The sequence below is a fragment of the Aquila chrysaetos genome, chromosome 1, assembly GCF_900496995.4.
Source record: "Aquila chrysaetos chrysaetos chromosome 1, bAquChr1.4, whole genome shotgun sequence".
Taxonomy (NCBI): domain Eukaryota; kingdom Metazoa; phylum Chordata; class Aves; order Accipitriformes; family Accipitridae; genus Aquila; species Aquila chrysaetos.
The window spans coordinates 55995008-56017602 of NC_044004.1; the positions used below are offsets into that span (position 1 = coordinate 55995008).

The following is a 22595-nucleotide window of genomic DNA, read 5'->3' on the forward strand; positions in this document are numbered from 1 at the left end:
TGCAAAGCCTGGTCAGAGAGAGAAAAGTTTGTAACCGGGAGGTTGCTGCAGTGTTATGAATACCATGTTACCACTGTTTTGAAACCGTTCATTGTTCTTAAAGACAGAATTTCATTTGAATTCTACCCATCAGCTTTGGCATGAATTTGTTTCTACAGTCAGAGATTTAGAAGCTGGTGCAAATCAGCAAATGCAATTCAATATAGCAATGGTACAGCTCAAATATTTTAAAAGAATTTTGATTCTCAAGAACTTCTCTGGTTTAGAGAATAGCTCAAGAAGCCAAGTTTTTAGGAATTCCTCTCTTCTTTTTTGTCTTATTTTCCCCTACATAAAAGCTTTTTTCATCCTCCATAAAACTCAAACAATTTTTTTTTTAATTAGGATGTTAAATATGGATTGAGATCAATATTAAAATATGTATGCTATTATCTTGCTGCATGGGGAAATGAGGAGCTAACCTGCATGCACCAAGATAAGCCTATGCCTCTCAAGCTACAGAGCAAGAGAGATGGCAAAAATCAAGGAACGAAACTAATGCAAACTTAAAAGAAAAGGAAACACAATAAGTAGGATGAGAAATTAAAATGAATAACCAGATCCAAACCAGCACTGACACATTAGAAAAAAAATGAAGACTAAAATGTATACTTCCACAACAGAACATACCACTCATATTTTCTGTTAATACGTATGGTAATACGAATGTGTGCTTAACAGAAACTATGTAAACTTCAGATTATTTGGTGAATGGGGTACTACGTGTTAACTAATGCACAAGCTTGTGTATAGTAATGTTTTACTAAGCCAGAATACTGCAGTATGAGGAGATTTTCCTTTTAGCCATTGTAACAAGAACTTCAGGCAATTTTCTCAAATTCATTTCAATTCCTAATATTTTGCCAGGGCAACAATAGCAGTTTTCTTGGACCAATTCTTCTGACAAATGTAAAGCAACTATATGGAGAAAAGCCTAGGTAAAAACCACAACCCCATTAAGAAAGGCATCCTGTGGAATCATATTGCAGCATTTTCAAAGCAGAACGTTACTATGTCTGTAACACACAAGTCATCAAAAAGAAAAAAGGGAAGGGAAAAAAGGGGAAAAGAAGGTTTACCACCGTATACCTGAATCTTCTAGGTAAAAGAGACAGTAAAGGGAAAAATACAGAGAAAGAATGGTCCGGAAAAGGAAACAGGAAAACAAGAGGCTGAGACTGTGTTAAGGTTATAAAGCATTTCTATTTCTTACATCTACTGCCAACAGAACCTCAATAAGCAAGAGACATTCTTGTGTGCCTGCAATATACTCTACAGCAATACACACAGAAAAAAAGGAGAGCTTACAGTAGTAAATTAAATACTTTGCAGCTCCTTATTCCAAAAGGAATATTTCATCAAAGGCAGCCCTACTATAGACTTACAGATTTCCTGTAACTAGAAGCACTTGGTATAAAACTGAACTGACAATCTGTATTATGTTTGTGTACAAGGCAAATGCGGTGTTTGTAAGAGCCTCCCTTCACTTGGGCTTAAATCAGAGTGAAATTGTTATCATGCTGTCACCTAGAATTGCTAGGAGAGAAAATCTAATTCTAGAGCTATTTTCCATTGGTGATTCTCTATGAAGAAGAACAAATCAGATAAAATAAGAATTTGAGTGTCATTATCCAAGCTGAACATTCAGTACTCTGTGTATCAAAGGCTGCTCTCAAAAAACCCCCAAAAGATGCTGTAAACTGTGGAAAGAGCACACTTCACATGCAGTGCTGACCTACCATTCTGAACAGTTGCTTTTCTGGGACTTTTTTTCCCCCCTCTTTCTTTGTAAATCAGTGGTACGCAGTAAGTCTTGAGAAGTGGCCTTACATGAACTGCTCTCAAATGCTCCAGTACAACAAACCGCCTGTTTTATTCTGTCCTTTATTTTTTTCCAAGACGACTGCGGTTATTTTTCCTGGGTTCTGCAGTTGAAAACCAATTGGTTTTTTTACACATAATGACACACACAGGCAAACATGCTTACCGCTTTGCAGTGTTTGTTTTCCTCCAGAGAGCACACCACTGGGCAGCATTCCTGTTGGAGTCAAACCTTTCAGCGTCAGCACACTTTCACTCTCTTCCCTGCAGAAGGAAAAAACACCCCAAAAGTAAATAATTGTCTTTTTTTTTTTTAAACACAGAACACATTTTAGACACCTTAAGCTACACCTGCCCTGCAATGATTTGGTTATCTCCAATCTCCTTACCAAGATAGACTGAATCTGGTAATAACACCCGCACCAGTACAGTTCCCCTCACTGCTATGTAAGTGGTTCACCTTTGCACCACACCATACACAGACTCCCACTATAGTTAACACTATATCCTGCATCTATGAAACAAAGTATGACATACATTTGAATATATATACATAAACCCACAAACTTGATGGGAGGAGGACCAAAGGAGCAGTTATTGCCAGCAACACATTTAAATGTCTTGCACCGTGTGGTCCAAAATCAACTTAAATTGTTGTTTTGCTTTTGTCTACGCTAGCAGTCAGGTGCATTATTTATTAATGATCACCATCCACTTAAAAAAAGGCAGCTAAAAGCTCATTAAAATTAATAAGCACTTCCACCCTTACTAGGACTGTTCTTAATAGTTTTGTATACTAAAAATGGTACTGGATTCAAGAAAAATGTTTTCGGAAACCTAAATATGTTTTGTCAGTCTTTAAATACATACAGTTTTTAATATATGGCAACAGGAATACAACGGCTCTATCCAGACAAGCTGTTAAATACAGCTTTCTACGAGCACTGTAAGTATGTCATCACAGACAGCATTTCTCAGCAGCAAAATTGACCCCAATTCTTTAAGGGAAACCTATTTTGAAGTGCTTTGCTTTGAAATATATAATGACATTAAGCTGGAGGAAGCAAACACAAAGACAGAATTTAGTTCCATGTTCACTTGAGGATAATGTGGTTTTGTCTATCAAAATTGTCTCTCAACAATTCTACTACTTACAATTTTCTTTAGACCTATGTGCCCTGAATTACTCATGTATTTCAAACAACTCTTGTGTACCTACTACATATACTCTTCAAGTTCTATTTTTAGTTTGAAAATGATTCTCCTTGTACACACTTTTCTTTGTGTAATAGTCAAAATCAAATTGTGACTGTTTTCCTTGCAATTTTCCTAAGCAATCAGAACTAATGCAACAGCCAAATATTTCCAGAATTAACACAGTATTTTCAACATCGAGTTATACACCAAAGTTTTTGCTTTCTTTTGATTATTTGCCCCTGCAAGCAAATGCATAATCTGCATTTTCAATTCAGTCCATTTAATCTCTCTTTTTTTTTTAATTAGACTGCAATGGCACTTTTAGCTTCACCTTCATAGGATAAGTTTATTCACTGTATTTTTATTATCTTCAAACTGCATATTCCCAAGAAACCTCTGTATCACAAATTGTGAGACTTTTTAGCCTTCAGTGTTCCTTATTTTCTAGCTGATGTCCTTTAATTCCATTTAAAAAAAAGGAAAATAAACTGATATTTTTATATATATATATAAATAAACTGGTAAATAATATTTTATTTACCTCCCTCTTGTCTAAATATATCCAAAGAAAAGTCAGACTTGAGAAAAAAAGTCACAGAGAGGCAATGACAGGGAATCGTGAGCTCTTCCACTGAGCTTAAGCCAATCTTTCTATGACGGCTATTCTCAGCAAAGCTCATTTATAACCTCTGAAACTCAATACAACATTATTTTGATATCTAATTTTGAGACGGAAGTGGCTGAAATGATCCCAGTTTTACATTCAGGTTACATCCTCGAGGAAGCTGGCAACTCTGGCTCAGAGAAGAGATGTTCGACTGAGTCCTTTGAAGATGGTCACATAAGGTGCTGATCGTTCAGAAATGCTTTTCAAGAATTAGTGAAAAAAATGTCATAAACCAGCAATGGCTCAAACAGGAACTTCAAAGGTTTTCTCAAATAGGCTGGTTTAGATGATGGTGTCACTGCAGTCTTTACAGGGTTATACCAAGTTATCAGACACTTGTGTGTCAAATGGGGATTGTGCTGGCAAGACAGAAAAAACAACCCAGGCTGTTCTATAGGAACAGTATTTGCAAGATTAACCTTGTGTAATCTTTGCTGTCTAGAAGCCTGGCACCTAGCTGAGGAGAATCAATCTTTCCCAGCTAAAGAGAAGGGGGGCAATGGTGGCTGGGATGAAATGTCACTCATCCCCCTGGAAGACTGGTCAGCAAAGCTGCCCATTGGAGGTACCTGTTTATTTGCTGACTATGCCTCTGACGACAGTAAGGATGTATTTGCTGGTTAAAGCTAAGGGAGAACAAATATACTCTTCATTTTCAGTACTTCCTGCAATGTTTTAAGGTCCATCAGTAACCAAGAACTGTAAAAGGCTCAGCAGCTTCAGTGAGTGAACCGCTGGCTTCTCTTCTACCACATACAGTCCATTCTGGTCTTCTGGAGTTGTTGGGATGCATGGGGTAGGCATAAAAAAATGTCTCATGAACAACTCTGAGATGAATTTGACTTCTTTTCAGGGAAAGATCAAGTATGATTTCCATCAGTGCCTTAAAATGTTGATTTTCATGAAATAATTTAAGAGGGCTCAAAGTTTCAAATGGTGCTAAAACCCTAAGCTATGAGGCTTATGCGTATCACTTTAGACAGGGCACGTGCAAGAATTATCCTGTACCCTTCTTCCATCCCTGAAACCATAGAAAGCTTCTGCCCCATAGTTCCCTTTGAAAAAGTCTTTCACATATAGGTGATGTCAATTACCTGCAAGTTAGCAAAACTCAAAGAGCATCCAATTTCAGGCCCTTCTGCATATTAAAGTTCACATTTCTGTTGAATTAATCCTGTATTTCAAAAGGTGCTCCACAACAAAATACAGCAGATCCAGAAGCTGCAGTTCAAGGTTATGGGAGAAAGCCAGGTTTCCCAAACTTTGTTTGCTCAACTATCATCAGAGAAAAATAATCATGCTGTTTTATGAAGGTGGTGGCAATGTCGGCTCCCGGCTCTCTGCCAGACTTGGTACAGAGGAGCAGGTGGAAACATTTGATTGCTCCCCCGTCTTGTTTAGGGAAAAGGCATGATGCCAACTTTTCTTTTTTTTTTGATAGGTACCACTTTGAAGTAGCTTGTGCATCACTAGTAATTCACATATAACACTTTGGGAACCCCAGGTACAAAGTCCTCCATCTCAGTATGCTATTTAAAGCTATGCTGCTGCAATATGCAACGTGTGGGCGAACTGCTGTGTCCATGCGAAGCCCCAGTGACAACCTGCCCACTGCTTGCATGCTGCAGAAGAGTCTCAAATCAAGCAAGTTTGAGAGTTTCATCTGAAATTAAGAGTATATTCTTCAAGGAACTATTTTTATTTTCTCTTTTTATATCAATCATACAATCATACCAATACATTTTTTAAAAATCCCTTGATTTTGCACCAACCGTTACAGCCATAAACTGACTACAGCAGAGCAACATACAATTTCCTGCAAAAAAAATCCCTCTGCTGAAAGGGGGGGATAACTGTATTTTCTATATTTAGACCACAGCACAGTACAGCATGTTTTCTCTTCTGCTCAGAGACATCAAATGGAGAGTTCTAAACATTGGGTAGCAATTAGTTAGACATGTTCATGTGTTTGGAGGAGTGCAGCCCAAGGTAATGAGTTGCTGTTGTCTGCACAATGATTTCCTGGACTTTTAGTTAAATGACCCTAATGCTATCATCTTTAATCATCTTTACTCATGGCTGTAGCAACAACTACGGGTGATAAAGTGGGACACTTGGCTTCCTTTTTAATGAGACATGATGTGGAACGTGCCCTTTCTCCACATTTAACTCTTGCCTTGCAGTGGCTAAGACTTAATTAGTACACCTGGTGAGCAAAAGTCTTTTAAAAAAAGGGTAATTGCAATTTTCGTTGCTGATGTCTTTTGTTTGTTTGTCTGGTTTATGTTCAGCAAAAGCCCTGAGGAAGATTATTCAGAGCCATAATAAATAGCAGTGTTGTATAAATAAAACAATTTTTAAAAGGTTCCAGTAAAACTCAGTTGGGTGGTATACTAAAATATCAAATTTGCTGTTTGATTAGCAGTAGACTGCTCTAAGTAATCATTCAAAGATGTCCTTTAACATCAAAAAAAAATCTGAAACAGCACAAAACCTTACCTTAACACTGAGAAAACTCTAGCCATTTTTCCTATTGCTCTTATCTTGTTCCTTATAACCTCCTTTCGAGCAGCAGCTGTTGCTCCTATGGAAAACACATTAAAAACCGTTATAGGGATTTGTAAATGATACATCACTATTCTGAACTCTAAATACAAGAAACACCATATTAATGCCATAGTTTGCCAAACTAAGCCACATTTGTAGTCAAAACCAAAAATACTATTTTTTTTGTTATTTACAGCCCAAGACTGATCACTTTTGAACAATCTAGTTATCAGTACCTTTAGACATGTGATCTTTTTCCTGCTACACATTAAAGCTGCATGTTTTTTCATCAATGTAACCTAATTTTCTATTTCAAAAACATTTTCAGAGACCATACTCTTTTGAAAATGAGTTTCTTAGAAAATAGTCAAAATGCCAAAAAGATATTCAACATGAACAGTGCCCAAACCATAAAAAAAAAGAGTTCAAAGAAAAGTTAAACAACAATGGAGTTAAAATCTATTTCATAATCTTACCATTTTAAGTGAAAACCAGTCATGTTTCTCTTAATTTTCTAAAAAAAGTGAGTGGGTTAAGCTTAAGGCCAAGAGGGTCCAGTTAGGGTTTTCCCATCCCTAGTTAAAAAGGATTTAAATGGTTATAAAACCTAAAGGCAGAGTCCTGGAAACCAGCATGAAAAGGCAGGGATTGCATTGGCCGGCAGTGGTTAAGAGAGTTCCAGAGAGCAACCTCCTTCTCATCACTGCTCAAAATTACTACTTCGAAATTTGTGAACTCACACAATAATCTGCCTTAAAAAAAACATATGCTGGAACAGAGACTACAGGTCAGCTAAGTTTGCATGTGTACTTGTTACTTGGCTGTCATCAAAACCTAGAATAATGTCTGTGCATCCAAGAGAGAACCACCTGAATGGGAAAAGCAAATAGTACTAAGTTACCAGAACGAGGAATTTCTTTTAATAAGGACCTCCCGTGTCCCCAAGAAAATGCCATGTTACACTAAGTAAACCAGTTTAATTGAATTATCACACTCATAACCACACACATCATGAAGATTTCTCCCAAAGGTTTCTGAATGATAGGTAACCTTGGCTCGTATGGATGCTGCCTGACAACTCCTGCCTCGGAGGTTCAAGAGGGCAACCTGAAAACCACTACGCATCACGATAACACTTGCTCCTTTGCTGCTCCAGAAGCCGAGGACAAAAATGAAAATTTCTATTTTCAATTCCTAGCAAATTGATCCATTTTATAAAGTGGAGTCTATCACGGAAGCTAAAACAGCAGAAAGGGCTGAAAATGAGGGAGGCGGTTGTGGCAGCGGAGGGGACAGCCCCGGGAGCCGAGGCAGCGGCAGAGAGAGCCGCCTGAGCGCACCGGGCAGGGGAGCAAGGCACTGCCCAACGTGGGTGATGGATGCAAGAGCGTACGTACTGGGATATGTTCGTACGTCTGCTGAGGCGCGTAAAGTAGACGTCTTACAGTCGTGCATGCTGCTTCTCCACGCACCCATCTTTTGGGGCAGCTATTAAACGCATTACTTCCAGGCATTTCTAACTGTCCACCTAGGCTGTCTTGAAATTATGAGCCTGTATCTTAAAGTTCAAACTGAAAGAAACTATGCTCAGAATTATGGCTTTCAAATCTCCCACATATGAAGATAAGGTATAAAAAATACAAAGATATAAATAGGCATAAGTGTCTAATTCTAGACAACAAAGAGTGGGAGAAACAGCTGTAATTCAGCTGTAACTGAATTAAATATATTTGTAACAGCTTAATGGAAAATTTAAATTAAACAGCAATGATTCAGTTGGGTTCTTCAGGAAATAGAGGGGGTACACTCCTGCCTCAGTTACTACAATCTCACTGAATTGTACTCTCAAGATACACAAGACATGGTTTTCATCCTTTTTTACTCTGAAAGCACTTAAACACAACTTGTCTTCCCCCCCCCCAAGTGTAACTATCCCTACTTGTTTATCACAAATGCACACTGTTCTAGTTGATCTTAGAAGTCTATTCAACTTTTTTCAGTCACTGTTTAACTTCCAGAAAATTTGAGCACTGAAAACTGGAATTCTAATTTATGACTGAAGTGAAATACAATGCCCTACATTTAAATATAAAATGAGAATGGAAAAAAATACTTAATCATAAAACACAGCAGGCTCAAAGGCAGTATTTTGTTTCTCATCAATACACATAAAAGGTTACTAAAAACACACTTAAAAGATTTCCTAATTTGTAACAGATCTGTGAAAATGACTTAAAATATTTTCTGCTTACTAAATATTACTAATGATTTTCTTTATCCTATTTGCTTTTTTAAAACATTATTTGCTAAATAATGCACCTGATATTCACAATGTTTTGTTGCCCTGTTAGTTTTGACTGAATACTACTAACGTGATATAGTATTTGGATTCTCTAACTAGTTATATATAAAGCTTAGACTCACATTTCAAGTGTGACTACTCCAGTTTAGTATTCTGAAATTCACCACTACTGCAAATCCTTATGAATTACTTCAGATACACTTAAGCGTGTACTTATGTGAAAGCAAATGGGTCATAACTTTAGAACTGGCTATGAGTAAAGTAAAAGGGTTAATTTTAGCCTTTGCAAACATTGCCTGATATCCTCTTAAGTTTTTACTTTTCTTTCAATATCTAAACAAACCCTATTTGCATGAAGGAACTTGAAAAAAAAATCATGAACACAGCCAAGTTTAAAATCAGAGTGGAAAAATTATTTGGCAGGTAGAATAAAAGCTTTGAATCTTAATTCAGTAATTTAACAAGTTCTATTGGATTTCGGATTTGTAGCATCCAAGCACAGATCTTGCAAGTCGGATAGGTAGGACTTAGGTGAAATGTAATTTAGGCCTTCAGATTAAGAAACAGATCAATGAAAAAAAACCCTATAAAGTCTGAAAATATTCTGAGATGTAGGATTGAACACATAGAAAACAATATTGAGTAAAAAAGCCAACCCCAAATGTCTCACTGGTATCCTAATATATTATATATTATCTAATTAAGCACTAGGCAAATTAATTAAACTTAAGCCTTCCAACTTATTGAATACCTTTCTTCTGGGCATAAATGGGATCTTCTTATGAATTCCAAAGGGGGGGAAAGAAAAAGATCAGTGATGTTTGTAGAACGAAAATAAAAAATAATATAGAACATTTGACAACATCAATGGAAACGCAATGTTTAAGTAAAGTCTGAAAAACAGAAAAGAAACAAATTAGGCAGGAAACATCCAAAAGGAAAGAAACAGATTGAGAACGATGGGGAAAAAGAAAAAAACCCTTTTCAGCTTAAAGCCTTGTTAGTAGGTTTTGCAGGAAACCAACATGCAGGCAGAAGCTCAGCAGTGAAGCTTAGCCTCGGTGTTACCACCCACCCCTTGAACGTATACTTTCTCCTACATTATTGCAGCTGCTTCGATAAGGCTTAATCACTTCTCAAAAACAGTCCCCCCAGTTTATGTGGGGTGTGCCTGCCTGATGACCCCTCTTTACTTAGTGGTATCAAGCCAAGTCTTCCAATTTACGTCTGATATCTGAAAGAATAGCTTACTATCATAGACATGTCTGCTGCTTCTACCAAAACCTGTGCCATCTACCATGCACATGCATTTGTTCAAATGGTCCAGCAGATTACAGTTATCAAATCCAAATGCCGCCATGGTACAAGTGCAGCACTCGGTGCCCAGGCACAACTGCACCATGACACATGTTTTAGGGGCACTGGTTATCTAGTGTGTGCTGCTAGGTTGGTCCAGAGGCAGAGCACGCCAATGTGCCGTACTATGGCTTACATGAAAAATGGTTTGGGCATGGAAATAACCCTATCTGGCCAAATAAATGAATGAATAAATAAATAAAAAGATCACATTAAAATGCCCCTCTGCCACCAAGTCACAGAGAGTAGGTATACATTGCAGCCCAACCTTGCTGGTTTGGAGGAAGACCAAACATAAACCAGTGGGAAAACCCCTCCATTTCTCTCCTAGTTAAAAATTAACTCATTGAAAAGCTAAGGCTTTCTCATCTGCCCAGGCAGTATCATGAACACCCTTACCAAGGCATTGGTAAGTAACTGAGACTATAATGATGAGGCCTTTGCTTTTGCTCAGCCAAGCCTCTGTGTTAGTTGGTGCAGAGCTTGCCCCAAGTGCAGTTTATTGCACTGAAGAGCTGTGGCAAATTTCGTATGCAGCTGTTCACAGCAGAACCAGGTTTTGATCGGCAGGAGGTGCTTGACTTGCTAATTCTCTTTAGGCTCGGACTACAGCACTGGTACTGGGGAAGCTGTCTTCCAGCTGAGGAATACATGCTGCAGCTAGCACTGTGACAGTGGCTTTTCCATGAGAAGGCTGTGAGCTACAATGTTGAAGGCAATACAAAAATTAATGCAGGTAATTTAGGAGTGTCTTTATGCCAAATCATGATAGCGATGCGTACAAAGCAAGCAGTGCATTTGTGTCAAGTTGTCTATTACATTATTGCACCCTTTTAATTAGCAGCTTAGTTTTTTCAATCAAATTCATGAGGCCAGAAATGATGCTAATTAAAATAAAACAGGACTCTGACTATATGCTGGCTAGGTAGAAGTATTTGCAGCTCCTATTGCTAAGCGGTATGTTTGATGCACAAACCATAGAGCACACGAGCTAACGTTCACCCATGACATTTTTTGCTGGATCAGATTATATTGCAACCACTATAGCAAACAGGAAAGAGAAAGTACTGCAAGAGGAAACTATCAGAGATAAGAAAATTTGACCTATCATATCCTCTCATTTTTAAAGCAAGTGAAACCAAAAGGCCAATACAGGCCAGCAGGGACATATGGGATAAAGGGCACTACGATTGGTATTTAGGTTTTTTCCCACTAAGCATACACAGAAACTGCCTACAACAAATTGATCAGATCCCCATGATGTGTTTCCTTAAGCAAAAAAAAAAAAAAAAAGGAGAAAAGAAAAAGGGACTGCATGCTGTTGAGCATCCTGCTCATGGCTAGATGCAACATGCATGACTCAGAACCAAAAAATAATAATAATAATAATTAAAAAAAAGGGCTCACAAGAACACCATGCAGTGAGGTCAGGCAATACTGATGGGGCTTTGTTTTGAAGGGGGAAGTGAGAGGGGAAGACAGAGGGCGAGAAAGTATAAGAGAAGATAACAAATGAATGAAATGAATGATCAGTGCAAACCATAGTGATGGATCATTCTCATTACATGTGGGAACCCAGGTCAGGGCATGTTCAAACTGCAAGGAGAGAAAGGAAATCAGCAGCGAGCCCTGAAAACTACTGATGATATAAAAATAATCAATGATTTTAAAGAATCATTCCATCAAACAAAATGCATCTGCTGTTGCAGAAATCAGGCATTTCCTTCTATGGGAAATGCTGCTAAAGAAAAATGTCAGTGGGCAAATAGGACTGTACTGCTGCAGTCCTCCAAGGAAGCTGGACAGAAATTATTGAAGAAGAATAGTGGACATGTTGAACCACTACAAGACTGTCGATGTACAGCCCTTAAAGAAACAGTTTTAAGCTGATAATCATTCCAGTCTCTTTCATCAAGAACACAAATGAAATACATTTTGTCTTTTCTCCCCCAAAAGGCAAGACTCTAAGGAAAAAAAATAAGAAAAGAGAAGGAACTCAACTATCTCTGAGAAAAAAAGGATTTTCCTTTGTTGTGCAGGTAATACATCAGAACCCACCATGAAATCATTAAAGACATCAGCCTCTATTTAAATTTAAATCAACCCTCAAATTTACTTTTATGCCCGAATCCTCCAGTCTCTTCCATGTGTACGATCCCCACGAGCCCACTGCTTCCAGTGGGCTGAAGGTACAAGCGTGCACCCACAGCAAGCTGCAGCACCAGCGCCATGGATCCCATTTTACAACTCCAAGGGGATTATCCGGGAAAGCAGACATGAACATAGGCTAGCTCTGGTTTTAGCTACACATGCTAAACAAGACGACATTTCTAATATCTTTCTTAACATAATGTTTTACACAGAAAAATCATTCATACAGAAAAAACCTGAAAGCAGATTTAGAGAACAGTATTAGCATTACAGTACCAGGAATGGTTTAATTATGCCTTATCTGGAAACTTTAACGCTGTTAGATATCGTTGTGCAGTACACACCCATGCAAGCCCAGAGGATTTCGGCCTGACTCCCTGCTTAGACACCTGCAATGCTGCAAACTCCACGTCTGGAGGAGTGCTGTGGTAAAAACCCCAGGGAGACGCGGTGGGGTTCACCCTCCTCCCAGAAAAACCGCAGTAGATGCGGAGACCTCCTGCAGCCGGAGAGGGCTGCTGTCCCCAAAGACCCCTAATGCCTCATCATTTCTGACTCTACTTTGGAAAAGGTGCTCCTGAACCGTAGCTTAAGGCATGGGAACGCTGACGCACTAAAATTTTCAAAAAGGACTACAGGCATTGGCCTATCTGTGCTCAATGGAAGTTTATAGTACAACTTTAAAAGAAAGTATTAGGCCAGCGCTGAATTAATTTAAAAATCCTTCCCATAAAGCCTTTGCTTTGGCATTGCATTCAGTGGGATTTCAGCCTGCACTTAAGTGCTTTCTTGAGCCAAGGATTTTAAGCACGTGGTTTTGTTGCTACTGTATTTAATTTGACACAGTTTTTACTCATTGTGTGCCTCCGTACTGTTTCACATGCTGCTTTAATTACACAGTAGCTACTTATTTAAATTTCATGAGAAAAAAAATTGGGCACAATATGCAAACAGGTGTTTTCTTCTCTCCACTGATTACTGGTTTCAATAAATTCAGTCTTTGTCCCAAGTCCTGCAAGATAATAGTTCACGTCCACACTCCGTGGTGGATGCAGAACAGGGAATTCCATCTGGCTATTCAGAGTAAAATCAAACTGCTATCATCCATACTCCTCTCCATCACAAAGGAAACATTTGTCAAAACCTGTGCTCTAGCTTCCCCTTCCAAAGATTAAAAATAAAGACCTTGAGAGAGAAGTTTAATTATTAATTACAACTTCATTAAATATTTGTCTTCCTTGAAAGTTCTTCATTCTCCCTGTTCATTCATTCTACCTACAAACATCCGGAGAATATTTGGGTTTTTTTCCAGGTTCTGGGGTTTTTTTATTTTTTTAATATTTCTGTTCTTTTCCTAAATATTTTGTTTTTTAAACACTGTAAGCATTCCTAATAAGAATGTTAGGGATGCATGGGATTTTTTTCAGTTTTGCTCAAATGAGAAGGGACATTTTGGAGAGCTGCAATTTACTCTTGCACAGCCTAACAGAAAATAATGTCTAATAAAATAAATTGACTTCTAAGAATCCCCAAATTGCAAGATATAAAGTATCATTTACAGTCAAACCAACAGGTACAAGGCAACTTATCATCATATAAACTCCAACCCAAATAACAACAGAAGTGACCATTCCTCTCTTAGCAGAAATGTCAGGTCATAACATTTCTCTATCTGTTTTCACATTTATTTTTATTGATTCTACTGCTTCTTAAAGCCTTTTAGATACACAAGTGCATTAAAAGAGGCGACTAATGAAATATTTCAAGTCTTCCAAAGTTGTGGTACCGATGTTTTGCAAGTAGCTCTGCAGGAAGCTTATTTCATTATAGGAAGATCATTTCATTGATACAATTAAATTTTCTATGGAAATCCCTGGGATCTTATGCATGAAATCAACATCTAACCTCTTCGTGACAACACAAACCAGATTTCCCGGAGGGAAATACTTTTTTTTTTTTTTTACCAAAAGACTGAGACCAAGGAAAGGGTTAGAACAGGACAGAAGATCTCTTAATTCTTTCCAAAGCATGCAGTAAACAAATCCACTGGAGTCTAGCACAACAGTTGCTTTCAGCGGCACAGAAATTAAATGGGACTCAGAAAATTATCCCACAGTTAGTAAATAAACTTTTAAAGTAGTTTCAAGGCAAAGAATCTCAACCAAGGGCAGGAGGCTCTTACCATCAAACCCATCTTCCTCTGTCCCCAATTCATCATCTGAGCAGATGTTCAGCACATTCACCAGCATCTCTGTCACTAAAATGGAAAACAAAATGTTGATATTAAGCTTTCCTGGTCTGATAGAGAGCAAACTCTAGCTGTAGTAGTGTTAATGAAAACTCAGTACAGAAATGGCACCCACTTTTTAAACAACATGACCTTGTTTTATGCATGTAGTAATATAAGCTTGAAGTGTCTTGTGTAGTTAATAAAAAGTACAGGTTTCCATAAAAATTATTCCAAATATAACAAACACCACAACAAATAGACCTTAAAAAAAATTAATGTGTTTACGATCTCTCTTTTTGCAGTTGTCAATGAACTAGGTAACTTTTGTTTTCTCCCCCTGAATACATTTTTGCCTTTCAGTCAACTTGGACAACAGACGTGACCACTCTCCTCCTGCTGCTACACTGCAGTAGGATTTCATTTTCCTGTTCAGCAAATGGAACAACATTGCAACTGAAAAAGTTACAGCAAGACCGATCACAGAATATTTATTTATTTATCTATCCAGGTTTTGGCCACTATACTTTCAGTTCAACAAAACATTAACCCTTGTAAGAGGTCCACAAAGGGGCAGTGTCCCTTGAAATCCAGGACAAATAGACTGGATGATCATTGTAGGTCTCTTCCAGCCAGAACTATTCTATATTCAATAGAAACATCATTATCGGTGAAGTCAGAATATATTCAGCTTGCTTACTTTGCAACCTGGGCACAGAAAGGTCAGCCTCAGGCTACCCCTAACCTGGTCCCAGCTCTTTCTGGAAAGGCAACAGTGAGACACTAACCAGAGAGCATACAGAATAAGAACAGCCAAAAAAAAAAAAAAACACCAGGAAAAATCACAACCAAGGAAATGTAATTTAGAGATCAAAAAAGCCAAAGTTACGAGGTAAAATCATTAGCAGATTGAAAGAAACTCCACTACATCTACATGTAGTAAGCATCATTAAAAGGGTTACCAGGCATGTCTAGTCTTGCACTAGCTACACAGGTTGAAACTTTAATTTTTTTAATCAAGTGGTTATTAAAATCCTCTTCTGTGATAACTATGATGGCTTGGAACATTAGAAGTGTGGGACAAAGCTATATTTTTCCCACATTAGTGAAGGATTTAATATTTTCCTTTGACAGGATTAGTGGAAAGACTTTCCACGTTAACAACAACCAGTGAAACTAACAATTTCCTACCTTGGTTGGCTTTTGAGGGAAAAAAAAAATCTATAAAAGAAAGGAAATAAATAAAAAGCTGTGTAGAACATCAACTCTTACATCCTTGAGTTTTGTTTTGCAGAGAAAGGGAAAACACTAATTTCACTTCTTGGGGATCTAAAATTTCCGAGCAATTGGCAAGAGTGACCACTGGAAGACATGAAGGAGAAAAAAAAAAACCAAGAAAAAAAGAAGGAGCAGCATCCATGGTCTCAGAATCTCAACAAATCTGTGCATCCTGCAGCCCCACCTGAGGAGGCCACTGATAAGAAGCCTCTGAAAAAATGACATCACAGAACATCTTACAGGACTGCAATGTGGACGGAGAACAGGCCCATCCCAAAACCAGCCTAGCTGAGTTTATGGCCAAAGAAAATGAAAGCATTTTATCTGCTTCACAAGAGTCTGCAACACATGTCAGTGTGGATTATGCAATGTCTCCATTAGTGGAAACAGCTGTCTATTCTTTGTTAATCCCTATTTCATTGTCTATCAGCTTTGTTCACAGAGACCTCAGGCATCTCACCAGCAGCTCTCCTCATACAAAAGAGTAGCTGAAAACAAAGCTGGTCATGACTGCAGGTAGGAGCCACAGCTGGCTGTATTTCCAGTTGCCTATTAAGAGAGAACTGTTATTCCAAGCAGCTTTTAAGAGTTTATTATAGTTTTCTGGCAGTAATTGCTGTTGCAGCAATATACTATAATGGATGGATCAAAGCAAGCTTCATCTCAGGCCCTGAATAAAATGACTTGGGGTTTAAGCAGTTTGCATTATGTATTCATTTAGTATGTTAGGCCAAAGTGTTTTCATGCCTTTTGTGTGCTTGCCATTCATAGCATGAAGTTGTCTTCAGGCAACATCAAGAGCATCGTGTTTCAATAAAACATCATTTATGTTCTTTAGAGCCTTCTCACCAGCGCTGAGGCACTGTATGCCCTGGGCAGAGAAGGGGCTGAGGAGCAGGTTTTCCTTCTTCCTGCTGTGTCTCTACTCTCTCCAGGAACAGTTAACCAGACTGGGTCTTAGCATCACCAGCTCTGTGTTTGCTGGTGAAAAAGCAACCCATGGTCTTATCAGAAAGGTCAGCTGGGTAAGGATGTAACCATGATGTAGTGAAGTCTGTTGTGGTAGCACTTGAGCAGTAAGCAATACCCAAGGGAACGCCCAAGAGCTTATAAAAGAACAACTAATAAGAATTTTATTCAGTGAATGCACCTGCAATGCCATAAAATCTACTTCTACAGCAGAAACATAACAGTATCATAGCCTGGAAAGAGTGGAAATTATAAAAACATAAGAGAAGTGTGATTAACAATTGGTAATTTCTTGCCCTTCTGAGGCCCATTTCTTCAAATTTGTCCTTGACAGCAAGTCATCTGTCTTCAACTTATTCTTGCCATTTCAAATAAATGAGGCGACATGCACAGTGACTAAGAAACCGTTTTGCAGTTTCTACAAACAGAGCCAATTTACGTACCTTTCTCACCCACAAATGGCAAGGACCAGGTAAACACATCCATGAAGTTTGGAAGCCAGTACGGATGAGGAGAGCAGTTGAACTGTCTGATATTCATAACGTTGTTCTCATATTTCAATACTGCAGCTAGAAGGAAGAAAGGAAAGAAACAAGAGAGACATCAGCCACGTGCGTGTGACTGGCTACCAGACCAGTAACACTCACAGCACACACAGCCTGCAGAGCTGCTCATCAGCTTTCAACCACTTGACCCAGCAGCAGCAGCAGCAGCACTTGACTGCTAGTTATGATAGAATACAGCCTCAAAGAAGCTGCAAGCCATTTCCAGTCTGAAAGCGGTGTCGCCAGCTTTCCCTGGCACTAAGGTGGGTTGGTAAGTGAATTAATAACTCTGAATAGTCACAAACGTAGGCTCTGGGATCTGCCACCAGCAGGGAACGAGGCAGAGTATCCACAAGCACCCATTTCACACAGTTATCTGAGCTCCTCACAACCATACTTCGGAGATAACAGAGAAAAGCATTCATCACTCAGAGTTTGAATGCTGCTCTTCCAATGAACATTTTCGACATATTTCATTCATAGTATTGTACAACAGATGATTCTTTCTTCTCGTATTATTCAAACGCTAGGCACACGAGACTGTGCTCCCTATAGTATGAATGAATACTAATACGATTTGTCTTACGCCATTTAAAGTTCACATCATTCTTGTCAACACACACACACACACACACAAGACAACTATGTTTGCTAAAGGGCAGAAATACAGATACTTATGCCACAGCCAATTTTTAAAGCACTATGCCAAGTTTAGTGTTAACCTGTGTTAATGGACTTCAGGTTTGTATCTGAAACGGGATCTGATTAACCTGTTTTGCAATATTAATAGAATAAAGTAAATCAAAGTATTACAAAGCATATCAGTAAGAAACAGCTATTTATTTCTAGAAGAGACCATAGCTGTACATAGGCCCAGTGCAGTCAGCAGTCAGATGGAAGAGGGAAAGGCTGAATGTGGCTTGGGTATAACTGAGATGGCAGAGAGTGCAGGCAGGAGAGAAAGGGACAATATCAGTTTGGCTAGGAAGGAGGAAAGTAATCATGTTGAAAATGTGGCAGATAAAATACAGTGAACTCTACAATAAGCCTACATAACTGCCCTTATCAAAACTAATTTTCCAAAGCATGAAGTTTGCCCAACACTATGCTAACACTATGTTCCACACCAAATGTAGACTTTCATGCACTTTTAAATTTTTTGTATAGCAATAAGTGGTTATTAAGGTGCTGTAGATTACTCAAACCTCAGGCCATTCATTGAGACCACTTGGAATAACACAGAATGGGGGTGGGTTCAGCAGCTGTTTGTATTACAGGTCTATATGTTAAATTAATGTGTTGAGGGAGAGCTTTCAATAATATGGTCTTTCAATAAAAATCATCCAGTGCTGCTTTCTATTGTTCACTTTATGGGCCAACTGCCTCAGCTTGGGAAACACTAAAACTAAATCTCATTCCTTCCTTCTCCTTTTTTTCTTTTTTTTCCCTCTTCTTTTCTGTCTTCTTGCAAAGACACATGTAATGTAAAATCTTAATAATGCAGTTACTCAACCTGGTAACAGTATCTCTAACCTAATTAGGGTATATTTTAATTTTCAGAATCTGTTTCCTGAAATTCAGTAATTTCTAAATTGCACAGACACAGAATACATCTGTTCTTGGATGTGAACAGAGCCATTTATGAAATAGAAGAGCAAGTATTTCTTTGCTCATGGAGAAAAAGGTAATTTTGACATGACCACGAAAACCAGAGGGACTCATAACTATCCTGAACACAAAGACATAGAAGTTTTTAAATACAGTTACAGGAGACGGCAGGCAGGATCTGTAATAAACATGGGACTAAACAGTCAACACAAGCTGAAGCTTCCATCCACTGTAAAAGGTGCTGGCACTTTACATTTTTATTACCAGAAAAATAAGGGAGGGGTTTCACTTTTTAAAAGACAGCTCAGTTAACTTTACATGAAGTAAATCTCACCACTAGCATTTACATATAGTTCTGAACGCAATTGCCGCTCAGTTGCTTACTCTCATGTAGACAGTGCTGACTTCACTACGTGCTGCTGGTCATCACCCAATCTTGTAACCATTCTAGTTCTGTAGCTGAAGATGAGCTGTCATCAAATACTTTTTATGCTAGAGACAATATACTGCACATACTGGAAGACATGTATGTAACTTTACATAAATCATCTTCAATTTGCCTTTATAAGCTAGGAATTAAGCCATCCTGATGAGATCTAGTAACATGTGACTGGTTCTCCTCAGCTTTAGTCAAAGAAAAATGAATCAAGAAAGCAACACGATAATGCCTTCATAAATGATGAAACACCATGAATCAAAAGTACATCAGAAATATACCACACCAAAGACAAGTAGAGAAGGAGGTATATGATACTTTGTTTTCCCCTTTCCTCCAGCCTTCCCACCTGTGGCTCCCCCGCGAGGAACATAGTTCCAGGGGCTGGTTATCATTTAACAGCCAGCAATGAAGTTGCACGACTGCAATATGACACAGCACCATAGGAAATGCAGTGTATTGCAACGTTGACTGAAGGGGGTGACAATTTCTTCTGATTATTCATCCCCTTCCATTGACTACAGTGTGCGTCAATCAGAGAAGAAACTTTTTTTGATGCACTAGACTGTTGCTTCCCACAAAAAACGAATAGGTTGCTAAATGTCTTCCATTTTGTGCCCAATGACAGAGTCCAGAGTGACCTGGGATTTTCTGAAGCCTACTCAATGACAGACACAGAAAACGGCTCGCTAACATTTACGCAAACTTCTGCCAGGCAGACACCCTCCATTTAAATAAACCACATTTGACTCTTACCCATCCTAGTCTGACAGTTGGCAGCCATTCTGCTGCTCAGTAAAATAAAAATGGCTTAATACTGCTATTAGCAAAAAATGAGAAAACTAGTGTCGATGCTTTTAATATTTCCATCACTTTTTGGCTGAAATTACATATGGCAGATCGAAATTCATTCTCCTTCTATTACAGTGACACAATTGCATAATAAAAATAAATAGTTTGTGGCTTTACAGCAAAAATGAGTCAAAACCACAAAAAAGGACCACTTAATGGTTGTGAAGATTCATTTAGAAGGACTAAAACTTCAAATTCATCATCTCAGTGAGCTGAGGTAGTTCCCCTTCCCACTATTTCTTCTATTTATCCATTAAGTCTATTTCTAAATTCTGTGCAAGTTGAATAAATCATTTTTACAAGGAACTTTTAAAACTGGCCTCTAAAAAAGCCTGAACCATAAGCAGAACAGTTGGAAAACATCAAAAATTAAATACAAATGGCTTTAGTTGGGTTTGGGTTTTTTTAAGGGAAGATAATTTATTTTGAGATTACTGTAAAAAAAAACCAAAAAACTTCACACCACCTTAATTTATATACCTGAATATCTTACAAAAGCAAGTTCCAATAACAGTATTTAAAAACTATTCTCCTCTGTAAATGACCTGTACAGCTCCCCCACAAATGACTTCAAAAGCTACTTGAAGAAAAATAACACTATACAATAGAGCAGGGTAATAACAGAGACAGAATTCCTCTAAAATAACACTATTCTTAAAAGAATAAAATAAAGTAGGGTAGTTACCAGTATCACAAATACTTTTCTGAATTTTTAATTTAAAATCTTCCATTTACAAGCACAAGGTAACTAATGAAGATGATATTTGACATTAAACAAACTGGCTCTTGTTATGATTGTGCAGTTCTGACTACTGCTTAGTAGTCAGAAGAAGAAAACTTGGCCCGGATCAAGAAGAAAATGCTTCTCAGATAACAGCAGGAGTGCCCCTGAACTATTCTGGCCCCTTGCTTTCTTTTGGTCATAGCTCTTTTTTTCCCTCTCTTTTGGCTCAGAAAAGGTTTGGGGGTTTCACTTCTGCTTCATTTCTTAGTCCACATTAACTTGATGCCTAAGTAGCTATAGGAGACCCCAGCTACCCTGAAAGAGGAGGAATCTTTCGAAGGCTATATGACTACAGGCCACACAGTCACTGATGGAGGAGACAGAAGAAAGTGGGTTGGGTTCCTTTGGTTATGAAACCCGTAACTGAGGAAAACCTGACTCTCTTCAACGTTTGCTTATTATTCCAGGCTGCAACCTCTATACTTTTCTTTCCAAACGTATACTCAGACAGATGCTAGCAGAGCAAGCCACCAGCCACAGTTTTATCGTGTATAATCACCAACCAGAACAAGAATCTTATTTTATTATTCTTAACAGCCACACACATTTTAACCTAATTTTGGTACTCGCTGTTGTAAATGAGTTTTAGAAGCTAATGTTTTGTAAAGTGAAGATGTGCAGATATCCCAAATGACATTATACTTCTTCCCAGTGCTAGTAAACTGAGATATCGGATGCTGAAATCACATCAGAGTGAAATGAAACACTAACGCAGCAGGCGAAGGGCATTCGCACTGTTTAGCTTTAAGCACTTAACATAGGTACCTGAGGCTAGAAATACAGGTGGTGAAAAATGTGCAGGTAAGAAACCTCCTTCCTTCAGCTAGAAATGGGGACAGCTCTTCTAACCTTCTCAGGGTCAAATATAAGCACCTAGTGCCATCTGAGACTCCCTGGGATATCTCCTTGTTAAAGTTGAGCCAGGATTGCCCCTGTCTCCTGTGTCATACCTGTCAGATCTGAGTGGATGTCTCAGACCCCGCTGGCACCTCAAAGGGCGCTTTAAAAGCCTCTATGTTGGGAGGTGGATTAAGGCCTTAAGCAACGTGAACAACATCAAACTGTGAGACAGATAGTTCAAAATTACCCAAAGACATTACATATCCTGCTTCAAGATCTGCTGAATCATTTTTCAGTATAAATTAATTGATAACATTTCAACCGGAGGAAAAAAAAAAAGAAGAGCATGGTAGAAATACTAGCCCAGAACGAACTACATGTTTTTAGACAAACAATCTCAGAATAATTTTAGCAAACAAGTTAACTAATTTTCTTGTAATTTTTTTCAGGAAACTCACCCTGTATTTAGAAAATAAATGCAGTGAAAGTCTCTCAAATTCTTCATACCTAAGAAAGAATTTCAATTTCTGATTTAATGCTGAATTAACTTCAGCATTTACTGTGCAACTGGGAACAGTGCCTTCTGCTCCAGCAGAGTTGCTAAGTAACCACAGCGTTTTCTGCCCAAGACAGGTCAGGGATAAGGGTTAGTAAAATGCTTAAGGAGTTTAAACATTATCAAAAGGAAAAAAATGATTTACTATACAAGGTAATGATGTAAATAATCTGGTACAGAAGCGGGGCTAATTGCAGTTGGGAAAATCTTCCCTTACCGAATTCTGAAGATTTTTATTTTGCATGTGCAATTGCATCTTCCAAAGAAAGAGCGCAATAGCGTTCCAGATTTTACCAATAGACTGCAAAAATCACTTCTGGCAAACTTCTCTGCATCGGCAATGAGATGACCTAGATACCCTGACAGCTCCTCTTTAAAAGCTTTTGTTTCCATGACAAGGCATCATCACAACAGCAGAGA

General features: G+C 38.3%; 1 protein-coding gene across 7 annotated transcripts in view; it reads right to left on the bottom strand.

The window, feature by feature from the left end:
* The window catches only part of PPP3CA (protein phosphatase 3 catalytic subunit alpha), a 203683-nt gene that overhangs the window by 5725 nt on the left and 175363 nt on the right, over positions 1-22595 (bottom strand). For 4 of the 7 annotated variants that reach the window (XM_030014143.1, XM_030014107.1, XM_030014125.1 and 1 more), the window contains 5 exons: positions 16998-17123; positions 14263-14337; positions 9325-9351; positions 6224-6308; positions 2027-2124 (listed from right to left, as the gene is read on the bottom strand). In XM_030014143.1, the coding sequence (XP_029870003.1) occupies positions 2027-2124; positions 6224-6308; positions 9325-9351; positions 14263-14337; positions 16998-17123 (411 nt within the window). The remainder of the gene's footprint in view (positions 1-2026; positions 2125-6223; positions 6309-9324; positions 9352-14262; positions 14338-16997; positions 17124-22595) is intronic. The other 3 variants (XM_030014151.1, XM_030014134.1, XM_030014115.1) reach the window with 2 other exon arrangements.